At 35.7% G+C, this 22,218-nt stretch overlaps 2 protein-coding genes across 2 annotated transcripts; both read left to right on the forward strand.

Annotated features, from left to right (window-relative positions):
- The first annotated feature begins 14,251 nt into the window (after positions 1 to 14,251).
- On the forward strand, positions 14,252 to 15,483 carry LOC114716095 (uncharacterized). Its single transcript, XM_028901032.1, has 2 exons — positions 14,252 to 14,888; positions 14,982 to 15,483. Exons 1-2 carry the CDS (start codon positions 14,534 to 14,536, stop codon positions 15,170 to 15,172), a joined length of 546 nt encoding a protein of 181 aa, XP_028756865.1. The 5' UTR covers positions 14,252 to 14,533; the 3' UTR covers positions 15,173 to 15,483.
- Positions 15,484 to 19,195: 3,712 nt separating this feature from the next.
- On the forward strand, positions 19,196 to 22,218 carry LOC114716050 (histone deacetylase HDT1-like). The gene is made up of 10 exons (XM_028900986.1): positions 19,196 to 19,327; positions 19,743 to 19,816; positions 19,893 to 20,110; positions 20,480 to 20,505; positions 20,605 to 20,649; positions 20,732 to 20,907; positions 21,128 to 21,202; positions 21,304 to 21,394; positions 21,531 to 21,651; positions 21,728 to 22,218. Exons 1-10 carry the CDS (start codon positions 19,315 to 19,317, stop codon positions 21,786 to 21,788), a joined length of 900 nt encoding a protein of 299 aa, XP_028756819.1. The 5' UTR covers positions 19,196 to 19,314; the 3' UTR covers positions 21,789 to 22,218.

Raw genomic sequence — 22,218 nt, forward strand, 5'->3', positions numbered from 1 at the left:
GCAATGGGTGAGGCAGGGTAATCAACAATGGGTTCACACTCCTTTGTGTTGGTGGTTGATGTGTCTTTCACATTAGAAACAATTAACGGATCACTGAAACCTTCCAAATGTTTAGCAGCAACATCGGATCTCTCTGAACTATTATTTGGCCTTCCTTCGGCATCGTTTCCAGGAAGGGCAAACGTTGGACTGCACATATATACGGCAAAAACAGATACTGAATTGCATATTATATTTCGACTCTCAATTAACGAGTAACATGGGAGTTGAATAAATCTGATTTTACTGAGCACAAGTTTAGGAGCAAACTGAGTGTGTTAGTATTTGGATTATTTACCGCGTCAAGTGTTTTATTCTAAACACATTCAGTTTGGATCATATCAGTTTTTCTCCTCCAAATTTAAATACAGGAAGGATCCAATACAGTATATACCTTGCAGAAGCACTTGCAAAATGTTTACATTCTCCTCTCATTGGACAAGCTTTGCAGTTTGGTTGTTTCTTGGTGCAAAATACCTAAAAAGATGTTATTATGAGTTAAATTTTCTTTCTCTCCAGAAAAATGAATAATTAATGAGTGATTGAAGCCACAAGGAATGACAAATACCTTTCCAAATGTGATGAGATGATAATGTAACTGATACCTGTATAGAGTTAAAAAAAGGAGGAAGAGAGGAAACAATTATCTAAAATGTGTACTTTAAGATGAGTTCATAACTATTCATTAAGGAACAATAGACGATAATTACAATGTCGGCTGGTCAAGGGTACATAATCGTGGCCAAAGATATTGTTGTACCATGTCAATTATGGGATACCTATAAAAAAAAGAGGAAACAAATATAGATAAATTCCTTCAATAATGATAAGCTTAATTTATTACAAAACATTCAACAATCTAAACCAGTTGATCACATACTGATCTAACAGATGGAATTGAATTGAGCCAGGTAATGGTTCAAGGGGAACCCATCCCAATCGCACTGCTATTCTTCCAACATTTACATCCACCTTAATTAAACCAGCATTTTAAATATAAAATCCATCAGTACAATCTCACCAACTTCTCATCTTAAAAAGTCATTATTTTTACATGCTTACCGGGAAAGCAATTTGCTTAAGTGCTAAAAGTCTTATGCATTCCACACTTTTCAATCCCAAACCATATACTTTTAGAAGATACTCCCTGAAAGGTGACATAAAGAGTTTATTGTCCCTGTCATTTTGTAAAATATGTTTCGTTGATAATAACGTCATCATACAGAATACTTACTTTACTTCGTAGGGTGGAGCATATCTTAACCATTCAAGATCAATACTCCCATGCATTTCTACCAACTTGTTGAGTAAAGCCTGCATATATTCAAAGGAGAAGTTCAGAATCATTATTGAGTTTGATTGTTAGATAAAACAAAATTATACTGAACCTGTATTCTTTGAGCAATAATGTTGTGTTGACCACGACCTTCAATAGCTTTAGCAACTTTATTGACGTCTGCACATCTCACTGCTTCCCAATCAACTGAGTCAGCATGATCACCGCTTCGTGGAGTGCAGTTTTGTATATATCTTCTTCTCAATGATTCCCAATATTGCTTGTCTTGTTCCTCAGCTTGTTCTTCTTCCTTCTTCTTTCTCTCTTGCTCTGCTTGATCACCTTTTTTCCTCGTAGAAGTGGGTTTTTTCTTCCCAAAAACCATACCCGGAGAGTATAGTCTTTTATTCCCCAAATTTAAACTAGCTTCTGATGAGGAATTTTCAAGTTTCAATAGAGGTAAATTGCCTTTTCTTTCTTCAGAAGTTTTGATTGGAAAGGTAGATGCAAGAGACATGTAGGCAGAGCTGTTGACAATAAGAGTTGAAACCTAGTGAATAAATATTTAATACACTAAAAGTATCAAATAGATTTAAGCCGTTAAACTTGACCTTGATAAATGATCTGAGACATTTTGCGTTAAGAATACTCCAATGACAGAATCTAAAACAGAACCTTTCCATGACGAGAAAGATCTATTACCTGAAAAGTTTATAATTTTACTGTTAATATACTTAATACCATAAAATATTCATGATAATATTAACAGAAGAGTATAATCCTTACCAAGAAAGTTATGCATGCGAGCAATAAAAGCATCAACTCTTCCCAAATAAATTGACCTTTCTTGCTCCCAATATTCTTTCTTATCATCATTTTCAGCATGTGATTTTCCATCCATAAGCAGATTCCATTCTTTTAAAGTTTCTGAATCAAGATTGACTTTGATTTTTATTCGTTGACTTTCTTTCATTCCTTTATAAGGAACTAACTCGCCTTCTTGATTTTTGTAAGAAACCAACTCAGTATTGTTCACATTGACTTTTATTGGCCAACCTTCTCTTGATCCTTTATAAGAAATTAACCTTCTCTCTTGATTCTTGTAAGAAGCTCCTTTCTTTTCTTTATTCCCATAATTGATGCTCAAAGATTGGAATTTCTTGATGAGAACCTTCATTTCCTTACTTGACACACTTTTTCTTGTTCTTCTTGCTTTTCCTTTCCTTTCATCTCTCACTTCATTCTCGCTCTCATTGTCTTCATCTAAAGGACACTTCACAAAGTTGCATATAGTACATAGGGCCTTACTTCCCTCTCTTGTTTCCCAATTCCCAAATTCTTGCTTTGGGATTTTGTCTATTGTAAAGTTGGTTGACTTTGCTTTCTTTCTCTCTATGGCCCTCTTCCCTTTTGTCTTCCACTCAAATTTATCTCCTTCCAATCCCAAGTTTTCTGTTTTTCCTTCATCAACTCCTTGATTGGGCAAAGAAATTTGATTGCAAATTACAATGCCACATAAGTTGATTTTTCTCCTACGATTATTTGATCTCTTTCGCTTTTTGATGTACTGAAATGGTAATTTCAATTCCCGGATCCTTTTTCTCTTTTGACTTTCTGATCGCTTTTGCGTAGGAAAATTGAATTTCATTCTCCTAATTCTAACAAGTAAAGGACAATTCAGATTCATTCTCTTTTGAGGTATTTTCTTCTTCAATATGTGTAAAGAATCACCTTTAAAACCCAATTCATCAAGCTCATTCTGCATATGTATAGGATCTTCAAAATTTTCTTCCAGTTCAAATGTCAAAGAACGCTTAGATGGTTTTCTTTTGGAACGTGAGAGAGTCTTTTCTGACATGATATGCTCTCTTAGTGTAGAAAACCATTCATTTTGAACTTCATGCTTCTCTATATTATACTGCGCTTCACAGTAGAACATGTCAAATCTGCCCTCATCCACTTTTGAAGCACTCTCTTTTGATTTCTTCGCTGACTTTGATTTCGAAGTCCTTTTATATTTACCATTGTCACCATTCACCTTAGAAACACGCCTTCCCTTAGTCTTGCTTTCATGGGGCACTTTAGGTGTTGTCTTCCGTTTCGTTTGGCCTTGCACTTTAGGCCAATACACCTTCTTCTTCTTCTTCTGTAGTGTTGCAACATTATTTTGTTGATTGGCCTTTCTTTTCCTATCTTTTGTAGCAGGGGTAGAGGTGCCAAGGATGGGCGTAGATTCAGTAAGTTTGGCAGTAATATCATGACCTGCATCTGAAGACAAGTATTTATAAAAATGCCCTTAACAAGAGTAAATTAGTGTATTCACTGTCTTATTTGGACTGAAGTACCTTTGTCAATAACTGTGGTTTTTGATTCTTGGTCATGGGTTGGGTCTGCCGTATCAGCCCTTTCAGTCACAGTTTCAAGGTCACCTTCCCGTGGAGGTGCGAAGACTGATGACTCAACAGAAACATGAGAATTGGGTTCCAGGGGAATCGGCTTTCCAGGGGTTGAGACGCCAAAGCTTGGAACAAATTTATCATCAAGATCGCAACCTGTATTCAGACATAAACTGCTCAGAAAAACAAAAAATGCTACATTGCAAGTTGCTCGAACCTATTAGCATCATTTACTTTGGGATGACGGAGCCATTTTGTTAATAGCTGCTGATTCCTGATCAGGCACCGAGTCTGCAAAAGTAGACCTTTTAGCTGCAATTTCATTATCTCCGCCCAGTGAAGTCGAAATGACTATGGATTCATCACAGATATGGGACAAGGGAGTGGACTTTGTCGGGGTGGTTGGGAGCCATTGATTGTCACTTAGGTCCATCTTTCTTCTTCTCTCATAGACGTTTAGGGACGACATTCTTCGTTTGAAGAATGAGAGCAAACCTTCAGCTCTGAAAGAAAAACTCATCATGAACCCAATTTGAATTTTTTTGTCAGATTTTTCAGAGCCAGCAAAAACTAAAACTTCAAATCAAAATCGAACCAAAAAAATCTACCGAACCTTTAAAAGAGATTTGAAGAGTCGCAAGCAGAAAATAATTTCAACCCTTTCTCTGTGTCAAAAACCTGTCCCGTCTTTCCTCTTATGCCATGAATCTTCTAGAGTTACAATTAGAGAGACTCTTGAAAACGGAAAGCTCACGGAAATCAAGACAAAAAGGCAATGAAAATTAAGAAAAAACTTGAAATTGAAATGTCTGCTAGCTTAGATAAAGGAGAGCAGACGAAATTGAAGGTAACGAAATCTTTTTGTTGGATTAAGAGATTAAATGATCAATTAGGTTTAATAAATGAGTTAAATGATCAAACGCCCTCAATTTGTTCAGCCACAGTCAAGTTTCGAGTTTGAAAAATATCAGCAAACGGTCAGCAAGAGCGATCACAGAAATAAAAAATGAAAACTATAAATATCAGTGGTTGACTCAGTTTGTTATATTATTAAATAATTTTATTTTTAAATAATATTCAATTTAAAAAATAAATTAACGTTAACATGCGAGATAAGCTTCACAGAAACAAAATCAGTGAATCTGGGTCGTACCGTTGAAGCAGTGCTCCATTCTCAATAGCCCAGAGTAGCAGTCACTACAAAATAAAAGGAACGACAATAGTAGAAGGAGGTCGACAATTTTGGGATGCCAAAGCTTTCATCAACTATTTGGGAATATAGAGACAAATTTGTAAATCAATATTTAATTAAAAACAATGGATAAAGTAGGCAAAACTGGGAAAAGCCCGTTAAAATTTGCAAAAATTTGTCAAATGCTTCTCTTCAATGAAATTTGTCACACGGATTTTTGCCATTTTTCCTCAAAGGAAAGAAGGTGTGGAATTAAAAAAAGAAAAAAAAAAAGTGATGAAGGAAGCCTGCCAGACGAAGCTTGGGCCTCAAGGAAAGAAGCAGTGGAAATATAAATTGAAGCACAATAAATGCTTTGAAAAGCTAACGAGGGATCAACGAGGCGGTCAGCGTTCAGGAAAAACAGAGTATCGAAACTAAGAGATCACCTTTTCAACAGACAATCAAACAGGCAATGAACTGCTGAGATAATACTTGTTCTTGGAAATAAAAAAAGAGAGAGAGATATATAGTAGAAGGGAAGGAGGAAGATTTAATATTGAAGGTTTGGGATTATTCTCACCGGTCGGCTTCTGTCTTCAGGCGATGCAGGGGGTGGAGGAAGTTTATGGGCGGTGAGGGCCGAAGGGAACAACCGTTCTGCTGCCCAGCAGTCTCGGAACGTGAGAGCAAAACAGCGCAGCCACGAGGAAGACCCTCTGTATTTAGTTTTCCGAAGTTTCTTAATTATTCAGTCTTTTTTTTTTTTTTTGGGGTAACAAGTTTCTTATTCAGTCTTGGTAACGGATAATAAATTTAATGGGGCATGTGCATATCTATAATCCACCGAGGAAACCCGATAAGCATTTAAGTACTCTCCCCATTATTTAATTAAGAGCTATTTAACTGAGTGATATATATTATTTAATCATAACAGATATAACATATTTCTCCATAACATTAAACTATCTATAAGTTAGATGCTGGTTAAAAAAAAATTATTAGTTAGATAAATTAATTTTAAAAAGATATAAATATAACAGCCAACATGAGTTTAGAATCAGATTCCCAAGTAAAATGAGTACTTTACAAGTATTTATCGATATTGAAGCATGATGCATCTCACTAAAAGTCATTTTAGGGAAAATTTTGAGGATGTAGAGATTCAAACCATAACCCTTTATGTCACAGATTACTCTTTTCTTTTCTTTTTCTTTTTTTAAAATTTGCAAGCCAGTACTTGTTAGTCGAGATCAAATTTATTCAAGTGTCATTACGGGCGTGCCAGGAAACTCTCGGTTAAATTACTCTAAATAACTATAAATAGAAGCAATGCCTATCAATTGTGTGAATTTTATTGTACTGTTATAAATATTATTATTGTTAACTATTTTCATCGATCATTAATGAGGATTCCAAATCTTCTTTGTATCCAGAAAAAGGATGATAGCTATCAATTATTTACACCTAAGCATAAATGGAACGTTTTTAATTTGATATAAATACTCTGGCCAAATAATATAAAGCGAGGATTTGCGGACTCAAAAATGTATAAATATTAATGTATTTTGTCAAATGGATAAGTTTTAAATTTAAAATGAACTTAACCAAATTAATAATAAAGACTGTATGTAAATAAGTAATATAGGAAAAATCTACTTATCTTGATATGTTCTAGAATTATAGATATCAACCCTATTTTATCACGTGGCCAAAAAAAAGAAGAAGAAGCCCTCTTTTATCACATATCCTATATACGAGATCAATATATCATAGCAATCAATAGATAAACTATTTTGGTTGGCCAAAAATTAAATTATTTTAATCATTAAATCACAGCAAATACACCTTTGTAGATAATTTTAAAAAATCCGATGTAATAAATTAAATATAATGTATCAACATCTATGATAGTATATTAACTAAATTAATTGGATGCTGATAATATATGTATATAGCAGCACCACTAGATATCAAAGAAATACGTCGAAGAACGAGTATAATAAAAAATTTCTTCACAGTGTGTGTGTGTGTGTTAATGCACAATGTTTGTGTATTTCATGCGATATCAATTTATTTTATCTGATGTTTTACTTCGAAACCAGGCTAAATCAAATATGTTGATAGGCTTGAATTAGGAAAAAAAATAACATTAATTATATCACTTGATTTATAATATATAGATACAATGTCTTCACAATTAGCATGTTTTAATAATTCGCATATTAATTTTAAAATTTTGCTTTATTATAACAATTTCGAAATACGAAACCAGACACCAGACCAGGAAGCTGTCACAACTTCATTACAGATGACAAAATCTTTTACAACTCATCTCCAAACATCGTTTTGGGGGGGGGGGGAGAGAGAGGATTGGAACCAGAAGAAGGAGTTATTTTAGTGACAATAGATTTTTTTTTTTTTGCCGGCTATTTTAGTGACAATAGATGAACGAAATAAATGATCAAATTCTAATTACAAGTGAATAGTTACCATATTTGTAGGGTCTACGTGCATGCACACAAGTCTACGTGGTCATTGGTCCTAGCAACTTGCTAGCTATTGTTACTATTATCAAACTCGTGAGTTGAATCTTCGAATTTAACGTTTTTACATTTCTAGTTAACAAAATCATATCAATTCACTCTTAAATTCGTGATAACTGTAAATTTGATTAAACTTAATAGTTCATTTATCGAGTTTATCGTTTTTACGTTTTAAACTTACAAAATCGTGTTAACTTGCTCTTAAACACGTGCTAAGTTTTTGGATTTGATTATGTTTAGTGACTTTATATATAAATTTTATAGAAATTTGTTGATTGAATGTGATAAATTATGAACATTGATGGATATAATTTCAATTATTTAAATTTAAAATATATTTAAATGAAATTGTCCTTATTTTTTATATATTAATTATTTGATTATATACTTTTAATACCAGTTTAGTAATAAAAGTGAACTTACAAGTTCACGATCCGAGTTTATATCATTCTCACGAGTTTGTTTAAACTTGTGAGTTTGACAACCTTGGTTATTGCTATTGCTAGTATACACTCTAAACTGTTTAGATTGAATTTTATTTTTTTACTTTCTTTAAAAATAATTATTAATTGAAAATTTTACTGATCACTAAAATTGTACTTGTATTCGAATATTATAGATTCTACGGCTGCGAACAACATTATAATAGTCATCATTGTAATTAGAAGTAGACCAGGTTCCACTCCAAACTTTGATTTGCTCGGCCTTGATTAACATACAATTGAGTGAGGCAGCCACGTCCATTTTTCCTCTGGACAATGAAGTTATAAGCTAAAATTTTGTGTTGGGCTTACGCGTGACATTTACTACTTTATATCCCGAAGCTTCATTTAATGGGCCTGACCAGATTCAAGAATGTGTCCCGAGTCAGCGGAAATAATAGATGCTCCTCAAAAACATGGATTGAACATTTTACCCTACAAGAAAAGGTTAGACTGAACAATGCATATGGAGCTACTGATTCCGCAAAAAGAAAACAGGAAAAATATTTGACGAGAGAGATGCCTCGTGGTTCTGAAGAGATATGATAATTGACAGGCACATATAATTATTTGGAGACTCGAGCATAGCTCTACTAATCTGACGAAACGGAAGAGGGGAATTAAGGAAACGAGATGCAGGTGACTGCCTCGGGAAGACGCACTGGACTCCTGCGCCTTTCGGTTTTTTTATTTCCTAGGGAACTGAGCTTTTGAGTTTGCCCTTTATATAATTAATGGTCAAATAAAACAGGCATCCTAAATTCTTCTTCATAAGGGACTCCTCTGCTTCACATATTTTTATGATTTGTGCTCCTTTTTTTTCCAAAAAAAAAAAAGGCAGAGGTTACAAGTGGCATCAAAATCGCAACTTTTTCACTTACAGGAAAACTTTTACTGTCATTAGGCTACAACGTTATCGGCTGTTTCATGGCCTACTTGTAGCTAGGAGAAGAGAAAAGGGTTTGACACCGTCGCGGAAAGGATCTCTTTCCTCTTATCAATGGCTATATTCTTTTTTTTTTTTACCAGCATCAATGGCTATATTCAGAGGCAACGATCAAGGGAATCCAGAAGAATATGGGATATATTGGCCAGAGAATCCTTCAATTATGTCCCTCCATCAGAATTATGATTTTACAAAAATGAAGGTACACTGGATCAGATATGGGTCATACGTATCCCATGAAATTGGAACCGTATCCATTCAGAAAGCTGTGCGGCCGAAATCAGAAGAGTTGGATTTGATTATTGGACGAGTATAATTAATTTAAAAAAAAAAAGTGATTCATGCCGTCCTCGTTGTCTGCGTAGTAGAGAGCTTGTTACTTTGCAGAACAAAACTCTGCCGACCCCTTCCGCTAGGCCGAACACGTGTCACATGCATGGGGGCATTACTGATATTAGCCATTCAAACTAGGGACATGCGGTTGAGCGATAGAACTCGTCCTCTCTTAATCAAAATTGAGAGTTTGATTCTGATTTGGATATGAAAAGCATTAAATCCCCTAGTCAGCTATCCCTCCCTTCGAAGTGTCTACAATTAGTGAATTCAGATTAATCTAGGCAGTTGATATACTTGAAAAATAGTCTGCTTAGGATACTAGATGAGATCACTCAAAAATATTAGCCATTCAAATCACGTCCATCTTTGTTTGACTCTCTCACATCCAAAAGCCTACTTCATTAATCTATACACTACACTCCAAATTCAGGGGCTGAAGTGTGTGGTGCGAATGTGCCCTCTCTGTGTGAACACCATATATGACTCCGTTAAACTCACGTGCAGTTCATCCAAGAGACCATCAGACGAATATCACATTATTTAAAGCTAACTGAGCAGTCTGGGGATGCTTTTCAAGAAAATATGACGAAAAAACAACATATATTAATGAAATAATAGATTTTTCCTCAAAAAGATAGATAGAACATTTTACCCCACAAATACAGGTTAGATTGAACAAAGCATGTGAAGGGGAAAAAAAGAACAATATAATTAGAAAATCTTTTATCTTGCAAATACAGGCTAGATTAAACAAATCATATAAAGAAATATAATACCAGTGAAGACATAAAATTAATTATACAGGGCAAACGACATGTAATGACTACTCAAACATCCGCATAACAGCGTAATACCAGTAAAGTTTGAAGAGACTTAAATGAAGCATATTTACATAAACTTCTTCTCCTTCTTCTTCTTTTCCGGAAAAGGCTTCTTCCTCTGCCCCCAATCATCGGAAATCGATGGCTAAAAATTTTTCAGGAATAAATGTTTAAGGTGAAATTTGATTCCTAATTTACTTTTGGTTTAATAAAAAATTATATGATTACTGGGCCATTGAAACCCTTTAATTTCATTTAAATTTGTTGGGAATTTATTAATATTAGGCCACTGGATGATATGCATATTTTAATCGTCCTTGCATGTCGTTCTCCCAAAATACAACGGCATAAAGATAACCCTGAAAATGATATCCAGGGCACAAAGTATATGCAGCTAATTTCCATGTGCGGATGACCTCAGGAAATGCCTTTAACTTTAATGTAAGATTAGAGCTGAGATAATTTTTTGGCCAATGGGAGCTCCGAAAGGATTATTTTTTTCTAATTACCAGGGGAGAATTACACTTACGAGGCCTGCAGGGGGAAGCTGTATAATTACCAGGAAGGACATCTCTAATTGTAAAGATTATTATTATTTTTGACAAAACCAGCTGGTCCTGTGCCAAAATTAAATGGTTCCTGCTAACAGTTCACCTCTCAATATGGATCGTAAGTGTAATTCTCCCTGTATATGGGCAACGGTATGGTCCTTTCGCATGTTAGGCAGCCCCTGGCAGAATAAAGTCATCTTTCCTGTACATAGTGTCGCCGGTGACATATAACGATAACGACATCTTGACACTCACATCAACCTATTGCCGCAAACAAAAGCGCCCCCAAAACTCTTCAGTTCAATTTTCTATAGCGGTGCATGTGTCGCGCTTGGTTGCCATTTATTTGGCTCGCTTACGTAACTTGTTTTTTCGTGCTTGGCTCGTCCATACGTGTTCCAGAGTTGTGACTTGTCATTTTCATTGATTTTATTTGTTATTGGCGTAATTAACTGTTGAACGAGGGAAGGGCGTTGGTGGAAGGAAGTGAGATACCTGCCACCACTTTGAATGATTTTTCATTCTTGTTTGATATAGGAGTTCATTTGCTGCCAAACCTCATTTCCAGTAATTATTCAGTAAGGGAGCGACAGGTGGAGGGCGGCTCTCCCCTACCTTGATTTCTTGTTCTAACATATAGCCTGTCAATTTTCCCTCTTATCTTTCTTTGTCTATTAATACATACATAAACTAACGTATAATTCTTTTTTATCACGGCCAGCTGGGAAGTTAAAGAAAGGGAACATTAAGGAGAATGACCTAAAAAAATTAGTATTTATTAAGAGGGATCTTAAAAATTGTAATTAATTTGAAGTACCAAAAATTAAAATATGATTTACAATTATAAAATTATCCCTGGCCAAATCGCTATATTATCTCCAACACCCATCTCAATATTTGACTGTTAATTATCAATTGAAATATAAATTTATAATTACTAAATTGCCCCCATTTGAAATTAAAAACTGAATATAGCAATTAACAAAAAAATAGTCCTATTTTTCAGTCATTCATATCAGTATTTACTAGCTTTTCATTTCGATATGGCTGGAGAAGTTTCCAACTTGCATCACTGCGATTTTGACTTTTATTCTGATGTGGTTGGAAAAATTATTAGTAAAGCTTAGGTTACGAAGCCGTAGTATTTACCTGATTTTCATATTTTGGTTAATAGAAAGAACTGTATTTTTATTCATCTAAGAAGTTTTGTATGGATAGCGTGATTGTGTTCATATGTATGTATAGTTCTGATTGAATGAATCTACAAATACATACTTTTATATTCATCCAAGAAGTCTTTATATTGGATGCTTTTAATCAAATATTAGCAAACCAAGATGCTAAATAATTAAAGTTTAAGTAATTATAACTCCTCATTAACTTAATAAGGAAATTTGAACAATATCATTGCATTATTAAGGAAAGTTGAACACTTGAACCAAATATTATGACATCAAACTGATGCTCAAAGGTTATAGGTTTCAAAGATATGTGGTTAATATCAAGTAAATCAAGCAACTAAGAAAACATTAAAAAGCTAAAAGTTCACCTTAACAAAGCCTATGTCCTATGAGCGATGCCAACCATTGAAGCTACTTATAACCTTGTCTTCTACATTGTCTCCATCATCATAAAACTCAATTTGAACCTGTATATATTATTGCACAGCATCCCGTGAGCAGATCAAATAGCTTACCATAATGCAAACTAGAGTATCTATGCATGTATTGCATAATAATATTGACTTCAGTCAAGAGCTTGTATTGTTAATGAACTAAACATCTATAATATCTGCTTGAATTCCATGACAATAGCTACCCATCTTATCGTCATTGTTAGTTCGTATTCATCTAGATTCGCATACAATATATTGTAATAAAATTGGGTGTGAAACATATACATATAAATAGTGTCAATATATTACTGATGTTTACTATTCACAGATTGAATAGTGGGATAGAGGCCACAAGGAAATAAGAAAACATTCGATACAAACAAACTAAAGAAGGGAGAATAATAGTCAGAATACATGTACAGTCCAATAAATAGTTGGTTCTTTTTAATTTGTCTACTTTGTTCTGGATTTATAAGAAGACAACTGCTATTGATAGAAACTTTGTGTGTATAAAAAAAAAGATACGCAGAGAGAGATCAAGTTCAATTGATAACTAATCGTTAAATTAAGATAGGGGGTGTTAGAGATAATATAGAGATTTGATAAGGGATAACTTGGTAATTATAAAATTTTATTTTAATTTTTGGTCTTTCAAATTAATTACAATTTTTAAGATCCTTCTTAATAAATACTAATTTTTTCAGATCCTTCTACCTAATTTTCCCTTAGAGAAATATACTGGCGGCGGAGACAAGTGCACACAACATCCGCGTCACGATCCATGGGTATTTTTGGTATATTTTATTATTTCCATCGTAATTCATCCCAATGCTTCAAAATTCGCCCCAAGCCATAGCTTTCTTGCAACTCCGCGGACAATATCTTAACGTTTCTAGTCAGTACTTAGCATCGCAGCAATGGGGGCTTGGCTTCAATTTCTTTATTCGGCCTTAAGACTTTGACATCCGCGGATGAATTTATTTAATTTGCGGGATTAAAATACCATTAAAATTTTCAGTTTGATAATAGAGGCAAGCGGGGGTGGGAGACAATCGGGAGTCAAATAACGCCAGGCGGGTCTGTTTCTGTAGAGTGAGGTGAGGTCGGAGATTCTGGTAACATCATGCACGGGATCCCCGCTCTCTACCCCTTCCCGTCGCGAAGCCTCTTGTTCCAACACGTTCTAAGAGCGCGCCGCACCAAACACTCCACATGTCATCATCCCTTCAACTACTCCATTTCCCCCAATCCTTTCCACACACGTGTTCTCCATTCCCTCCCACGCTATAAAATCTCCATACCAATAACCTCCTACCCGTCCTAACGACCGGCATCTGCAACCGCCTATATCCGGTGAACTCTCAATCCCCGCCCCCAAACAAACAAAAATCTCCCCTCCCCACTCCCTTCTCCTTCTCCCTTCCTCGTTTTATAAAGGAAAAATTACACTCAGGTCCCACAGAACACAATTAATATCAAAAAGGTCCTTCGAAATCGCGAAATGATTTTGAAGTCTCCAGGGACCTGTGTGTAATTAATTCTAATTGTGAAATTACGTAGTTATCCTTGTTAATTTGAACCTATTTACAACCTCAACAGTGGCTGTTAACAACCCAAGAAGAGGTGGTTAACAACCTCAACAACGCCCCTGGTATTCCACAGAGTGAGTTGTCATGAACACTGCCGAGGTTGTCAATCACGTCTTCTCGGGTTGTTAACAGCACTGTTGAGATTGTAAATAAAATTAGAACCTATTTACAACATCAACAGTGGCTGTTAACAACCCGAGAAGAGGTGGTTAACAACCTCAACAACGCCCCTGGCATTCCACAAAGTGAGTTGTCATGAGCACTGCCGAGGTTGTCAATCACGTCTTCTCGGATTGTTAACAGCCACTGTTGAGATTGTAAACGAATTGTTACAATAAAATTAACAAGGGTAAGTAGGTAATTTCACAATTAGAATTAATTACACACAGGTCCCTGGGGACTTCAGAATCATTTCGCGATTTCGTGGGATCTTTTTGATATTAATTGTACTCTGTGGGACCTGAGTGTAATTTTCCCTTTTATAAAGCCGCATGCTCCGCTATTTTCTCCCTCAAAATCTTCTTCGCCTCCTCTGCCACCCTCCCTTTCCATCTGCTCATCTGCGATTTTACCCTTCTGGTTATGGTCGCTTCCGCTTCTCCTCAGCCCCTCAGCCGAAGCTCTTGTGCAGCTCTTGGCTTCCCTCGCCTCAGATTTGTTAATTCCGCCGATTGATTCTCATCAACCTCCGCATCCAATCCAACGCTTTGGAGATTCTCGAGTTTCTGTCCCACGGCATATTTTATTTCAATTGTTGCCCCTACCATGCCTCGCCGGAACGGCCAGAACTTGTCGTCCCTGCAGGGTATGAACGCGACGTCTGCCAAGTCATCCCAAATTGGCCGGCCTAGGACCGTGCCGGACTTTTTCTCCTACGGAAGTCTAATTACCGCGACACTGCCTGATGATCTGCCGCGAGTAGTACCGCCGAAATTGCTGCTTAAGGTGACGATGCAGGGGAGCCTCGGGCCTGTGCAGGTCATATTGACGCCGGAGTCGACGGTGAAAGATTTGGTGGCGGCGACGGTGCGGCAGTACGTGAAGGAAGGCCGCCGGCCGGTCGTGCCGACCACGGATCCCTCCGATTTTGACCTCCATTATTCGCAGTTTAGCTTGGAAAGTGAGCCTTGTCAATTCGGCTTCCTGCGGTTTTTGTTTTGTTATGGTTATAATGGAGACTGAAATGGTTTGATTTATCTGGCATGATGATCAGGTTTGCAGAGGGAGGAGAAGCTCATAGAGCTCGGATCTAGGAACTTCTTTCTTTGCCCACGAAAGTGTAGCAGCGTCAGCCTGGCAGATGCGGGTGGCTATGGGGCTAATGCACCGCCACCGTTTGCATATTGCTCCAGAGAGGCTGACAGAGTGAACAAAATTGGTTTGCTGGGATCTACTTTAAATTGATTTGATGCTGCGATTGCCACTCAGACGAACAATTATTACGTGCCTATGTGTCGTATATGTCCTGACAGTCTCACAGATGAGATAGAGGCTGCCAATTACAGGGGTGTGCCTTGAATTCGTATAATAAACGTCCTATTGGACAATGATATTTTGTGGTACACTCTTTATTAATTAAGCATATAGATTCTGTCATGTTATTCAGTTCCAATCCAAGGGGCGCAAAATTTGGGGCATGTTTGGATTGTAGTTTGAAACTGCAGTTGTGCTTTTGAATTTGTGAAACTGAAGTTGTAAACTGAGTTGAATAAAAACTGTTATTTGGTTGAGTTAATTTTTCCTACCAATTTCTAGCTTTCAATCTCAGTTGAATTCAACGAAGAAAAATCAGACTTTTCAAATTGCAGTTTCAAAAGATGATTATTAAAAATGAGCATCCCAAATTTACTCTCATATTTTTTCCTCTGCCTCTTCTCCTTCTTTAGTATAATAAGCTCTTATTCAGACCAAATGAATTTTAATTTATATTCATATTTGTCCATTATGTATATTTAATTAATTATCTACAATGTGTTCTCAAATTTTTTTTCGTAACAAATATTTTTATTTTATAATTTCACAAATAAATTATTTATATTTTATCATAATAATTTTATGTATTTTTAAAATTATTATCACACTAAAAACATAAACTTTCAAACACTAGCATTTAATAAAGTTTATGCGTTTTTTAATTATTTTATAACTAATCTAACTTTTTTATTAATTATTTAAACAATTTTTAATTTTTTCAACTGACTTTTTAAAAATACCTATCCAAATATATTCTAATTGAATTTTACTTTAATTTCAGTTACAAAAGTCAGTTGAGCTAGAAGTCAGTTTTGCCCAACGTCAATCCAAACATACCCTTAGTTGGGCTCTAAGGCTGGAGTAGTTTTGAGAGGTACTTTTGCATGCTATTCTTTCTAGTTCAAAATATAAATTAAATTTTATCTATTCATGTTTATAAAAAAACTAGTTAAAATAAAAAATAATGTAATAAATAAATCAAAAAATATATATATGAGAATAAAATTGAAAAAAAATCCATTAAATATTTATATAAAAATAATATTATCTTATAAAAAAACTAAGTATCTTCAACAAAGTTTTGGTTATATTTTGAATCGGAAGGGTATCATCCTGCGCAAGTTATTTTCACTTTCTTCTTGGATTCAACGATCTGCCTTCATTTTAGAAACAATTAATACGCCAAAATCAATAGATTCTGTTCTGGAATCCATCAATCGCGCAATTGTGTAGTAGCTTTTTTCCCCTCTTTTTTCTAATCTCTGTTTTCTCTCCTACTGTGTAGAAATGCAGTTTCTATTTTCCGTCCTGGGGTTTGTAAACCGGGAGAAAAGTAAATGTGGCAGTGTAGTTTAAAATAGAAAAAATTACACTCAGGTCCCACAGAGTACAATTAATATAAAAAAGGTCCCACGAAATCACGAAATGATTCTGAAGTCCCCAGGGACCTGTGTGTAATTAATTCTAATTGTGAAATTACCTACTTACCCTTGTTAATTTTATTGTAACAATTCGTTTACAATCTCAACAGTGGCTGTTAACAACCCGAGAAGACGTGATTGACAACCTCGGCAGTGCTCATGACAACTCACTTTGTGGAATGCCAGGGGCATTGTTGAGGTTGTTAACCACCTCTTCTCGAGTTGTTAACAGCCACTGTTGATGTTGTAAATAGGTTCTAATTTTATTTACAATCTCAACAGTGCTGTTAACAACCCGAGAAGACGTGATTGACAACCTCGGCAGTGTTCATGACAACTCACTCTGTGGAATACCAGGGGCGTTGTTGAGGTTGTTAACCACCTCTTCTTGGGTTGTTAACAGCCACTGTTGAGGTTGTAAATAGGTTCAAATTAACAAGGGTAACTACGTAATTTCACAATTAGAATTAATTACACACAGGTCCCTGGGGACTTCAGAATCATTTCGCGATTTCGAGGGACCTTCTTGATATTAATTGTGTTCTGTGGGACCTGAGTGTAATTTTCCCTTTAAAATATGAAGTTTTCAAGTTGGCCCAAAAAAAATGGAGTTTTCAGGTATTTTTTTTATCACGCTTTTATCTGGGGAAGAGTGACTGCTTGCTGGAGATAGCCAGCATCTTTCTCTTAATTAATTGTTTCATTTTCTATTTAGTTCAAGATCTTCATCACTGTGTGATCACTTTGTACGTGTACCAATATTAAATAGCCTCGGAAAAATAACAAATAATCATGCGAATAGATATCTCTCGTAAGCGAAGAGGTTGATAATAAACATTCGATTTATTTAATCTTCTTGTTTAACATTACTTTAGGGGGCAAAGGATAGAGCATCACGGTATCTTTTCTCCACTTACACATAAAAGGGGTCCTGTACTAGTTCTGTTCAATGAAGTTGCTCAATATTCACCAATATACATCATAGGTCTCTTTTAGAGACGCATTTAGATGCCTGAACTTGCAGGGTGTTTGGTAGCACTTTTTAAAATTATTTTTATATGAATCGAGATAACATTTTTTAATATAATTATTATGTATATTATAAAATTATTTTTAAAATCATGATTGATTTTTATCTTTTTTTTTTTCAGAAAATGTGATGTAATCAAGAATACATGCTATATTATCTCCGGACCCGTTTATCCTTTTTCTTCGGCCAAACAGGCTTGTTCATACTAAGGGCCTATTTGGGTAACATAAGAAACCGGTTTTGGGACCCAAACTATAGTTTGGGTTCTAGATTTGTCAAACAGGGGGAAAAATTAACAAACTATGGTTTTAGATCAAAATCATGGTTTTGAACTCAAAACGATGGTCTTAGAAAAAATAAATCAATTTTACTTTTGACTCAAACTGTAGAGCATGACTATGCATGTTAGAATAAATCTCAATGATAATATGACTCTAACACCCTTTAATTATTTTTTTATAAACATTTAATCTTATATTTTATAAATATATACACATATTAATTATTTATTAATTACATTATCTTATATATTATTAATTATGTTGATAAAAAATATATTATTAATAATTTTATTTCTTCAAATTAAAATATAGTATAAAATCTATCTTTTATGTAATTATCATATTAACTTATGTCTTTTTTCGTAATTTGCACATATAAAAAATGCCTATGATAACAATTATTCAAATACTCTCACTCTATCAGAATTACTTTTTCACAAAAGCTATTCTTTATAAAATGTATTTTTCAAAAACCTATTCTTCAGAAACTATTCTTAATAGCACATCACGTATGTGTTGGGTGCTCTCCCATGCGAGAACCACAATTCTTGCTGCGTGTAGATTGTTAGCCCTAGGCGGGAGAGCCCATTAAACTGCACTTCAACGTTTTGATGTCAAGCATTGAATACTTTGCCGGGAAAAGATTAAACCCAATAATTTTTATCCACAGCTTACAAATGTCATTTAAATTGTATGGCTTAAATTTTTAAAATTTTGTTTACGATGTAGAACAAAAAAATAAACATATTTGTATATCACGTACTGGTAACATCAAGACGACTTGATGGTTGTAACCACAAAAAAAAAAAAAAAAACCAAGACGATTTGACTGCCGGGGCACGTAGACTGATAGTCTACAAAACAACAAAACGAAGGAAGTATGTTAAAATAAACAAAAGGCCCAATTAAGCAATGGGTATCTCCACTCGCCAGCCTACTTTTGTTCGGGGAAGGTCAGCGTTTTGCGTGAACGCTAGAGAAATGCCTACCTGAAATTTTGAAATGGACCGGGCTCAGGCCATCCTTTTCCATGCAAAGGTCACTAAGGCCCAATAACGGAACTGGCAAATTACGGAGGGCAACGGCTAGTATCGTTAATTAAAAAATAAAATAAAAAACTAAAAAAGAGAAGAGAGAGGGAAAACAGTTCCCCCACCCCTCCCGATGTGGTGCGGAACAAATAAAAGGAGGGCGCTCTAAAACCCTAGTAGGCGGCAATACGGTTATAAAAGCCCCCGACTTCCATTTCGTCGTCCGCTCCTGCTCTTCCAGCTCCCTTTCCCCCCAAAACCCTTCTTTGCAGCTCCCTTTGCTCGTTGTGCTTCCTTCGCTGTTCTGCTAATGGAGTTCTGGGGTATTACTCTCTTTTATTGCCTCTCTTTTCGTCTCTTATTTATTTATATGCTCTGGCTTCATTTATTTCCTTCGTTTCCTTGCATTTCATTTATATCGGTTCTCATTCATTCTATTGGTCCGTTGCCGTGTTTTATTCAATGATATGCTAATATATCTCGTGCACGTCTAGCTGTGGTTGATGTTTGTGTGAAACGTTTTACCTGTCTGAAAGCCAGTTGCTCCTGGTTTGATGTGAGAACAAGCCGCTTATACTTATAGTGGTGTCTAAAAGCGACAGTTTATCATCCGTTCATGACTATTGGCTAGTCATTTCATTATTCTGGGTCTACATGGCATGTTTCTGTTGGTCGAATATGGGTTTTCTTTATTGGTGGAGCGCTGTTTTAACGTCACCTAACTTCTGTGAAATACAGGTGTTGAGGTTAAGGCTGGGGAGCCTGTTAAAGTTGATCCTCAAGATTTCGATGCCTACATCCATCTTTCTCAGGTTAACACTTTGTTGTAAATCGATTAGACATTATTGGTCTTCGATGAGACCTCCTGACGTGCTATCGATCTTGTAGGCTGCTCTTGGTGAGACGAAGAAAGATAAGGGGGCTGAACCTGTGGTTCTTTACTTAAAATTTGATGACCAGAAGTTTGTTTTGGGAACGCTTTCAAAGGATAGTTTCCCCCAGATATCTTTTGACTTGGTTTTGGAAAAGGAGTTTGAGCTATCCCACAATTCGAAAAATGTGAGCGTCTTTTTCTGTGGATATAAAGCTGAACTTCCTGATGAAGAATATCCTTTACCACTCATCACTTTCTTGTTTTTTTAATTTTTTAATTTTTTAATTTATATTAATTTTCATGGAGCAATATCTTGATATTTTAGCATTCCAAATTTCATGGACCTCGACCATGTTCGTTCATTTCATTTGGTATTTTCTTGCTGCCGAATTCTTCTGCGCCTCTACATTATGATTATTAGGCGGTCAACAGCCATCCTACTTAAGGGCTATCAAAGTTAGATTTCTATTTTCAACCCGTGGTTCATTTTTTCCTGATGATGATTACAAGGACGGTTTTTCTAATATATTAATGGCTTGACGTGCAAGTACTATAACTTCTGTCATTTTTCCTTGACATACGTTTGTGCTTGTGGTAGCACGGGTGATGACTTTGACAACTTATCTGGTGAGCAGCGTTACTTTGTTGAATTCTTTTTAGTTATTATTTTTATAGTAACTTATTAAGTTGGCTGCTCAAACATGTTCGTTTTTTTGACATGGACAGATAGTGATGAGGACGCAGAACTCCCAGTGATAACAAAAGATAATGGTGCTTGTTGCTTGCTTCAAATCTGAAATTGTTTGCTGCTCTATTCTATTCATCATGGTGACTAATTGCCGTTTTCTTTCAGGAAAACTTGATGCTAAGTCTGGCCTAGCTAAGCTTGCCGCATCCAAGAAAAGCGATGCCAGTGCTAATGATTCCAAAAAGCAGGGCAAGGTTGAGCCAAAGAACGAAGATGACGATTCTGAAGATGATGAGGATGATGAATCTGATGAAGATGGTGAGGATGGAAGTTCTGATGAGGTAATTTAAGTAGTGTGGGTTTAACTCGTACTCTGTGTTTGGGCACATGTTCCATGCTTTCTATAAGCTTACATGGCAGGGACTTGGTTGGCACTGCTTGTGGTGTTCCAATTTGTGTCCTGATTATTCTTTCTGGTGTTCATTTTTTTAAAATTTAAAGTTGTGTCCTGATTATTCTTGCTGGGGATTTCTTGACGTTTGCCTATTTTGATCATCATAGGATATGATGGAAGCTGATAGTGATAGTGATGAGGAGAGTGATGATGATGAAGATGAGGAGGAGACTCCCAAGAAGGTTAGTGTAGTGTAATTATACTTGTAACGCCCACTTTGTTTTGAGCATTGTGTTTGGATACAATAAAGCATGCTGGAAGATTATAATTTTATGTTCAAAAGGTGGATCTGAGTAAGAAGAGGCCCAATGATTCTGCATCAAAAACTCCAGTTTCTGCCAAGAAAGCTAAATCTGGTACTCCTGAAAAGAATGGTAAGGCTCCTATTTAATTTTGTGCCCCGGGTGTTTCTAATTATCCCTTGGTTTTCTCTCTCTGGATGGCTTATAAATGCTAGTTTGAATCATTTTATTTAATGTGATATCATGTTTTTCTATTATACAATTGAAGATGCTAAGAAAGGTGGTCATACCGCTACTCCTCACCCAATGAAGAAGGGAGGAAAGACTCCTAACAGTGAAGCCAAGGAGCCTAAGTCTGGTGGACAATTGTCCTGCAAATCTTGCAGCAAGTATGTTTTCTTGATTAGTTCTATTTTTGTTTTTTGGGTGATAGATTAGTTCTAATTTTTGCTGTGCTTTGTGTAGGACTTTCAACTCTGAAGGTGGTCTTCAACAACATAAAAAGGCAAAGCATGGTGGTCAGTGATAGCGAGTACCAACTGATTCATGTCGCATTTTTTCCCTGATGCATTATCATGAGCATCCTAAAGACGTTATTCCGCATTTTGCCATAGTAAACCTTTTAGGAAGTTTAGGTTGACGTTTCTGAGAGACAGTTAGACCCGCTTCAAAGTTTTGTTTGGCGTTGCTGAGAGCCTGTTTACAAGCCTGTCTTTATGCCTTGGTGCTTAAGAGTTCTGAGTTAATATTTTGTTGTACAACCATTTTGTTTTACGGGTTTAATTTGGTGGACTTCCAAACCTAAGATTGATATTTTACTTTTTCTTCAGTCAGGTGTTTATAACTACAGCTGTTTCAGATTTGAGATAATTGCAGATAGTTTCAGGCTTGCGATAATTGCTGCTGGAATAAGTATCCGTGAAGCCTATGATATAATTTGATTATCAAGGTTAAGG

The sequence above is a fragment of the Neltuma alba genome, unplaced genomic scaffold (assembly GCF_004799145.2).
Source record: "Neltuma alba isolate B1F8T4 unplaced genomic scaffold, ASM479914v2 tig00011642_pilon, whole genome shotgun sequence".
Lineage (NCBI taxonomy): Eukaryota > Viridiplantae > Streptophyta > Magnoliopsida > Fabales > Fabaceae > Neltuma > Neltuma alba.

Excerpts from the sequence above, each read along its gene's own strand:
- LOC114716050 (XM_028900986.1), top strand. Across the intron at positions 19,817-19,892 it reads CCTACATCCATCTTTCTCAG|GCTGCTCTTGGTGAGACGAA; the intron begins GTTAACACTTTG and ends TCGATCTTGTAG. Across the intron at positions 21,203-21,303 it reads AGGAGGAGACTCCCAAGAAG|GTGGATCTGAGTAAGAAGAG; the intron begins GTTAGTGTAGTG and ends TATGTTCAAAAG.
- LOC114716095 (XM_028901032.1), top strand. The coding sequence starts at position 14,534 with ATGCCTCGCCGGAACGGCCAGAACTTGTCGTCCCTGCAGGGTATGAAC. Across the intron at positions 14,889-14,981 it reads TTCGCAGTTTAGCTTGGAAA|GTTTGCAGAGGGAGGAGAAG; the intron begins GTGAGCCTTGTC and ends CATGATGATCAG.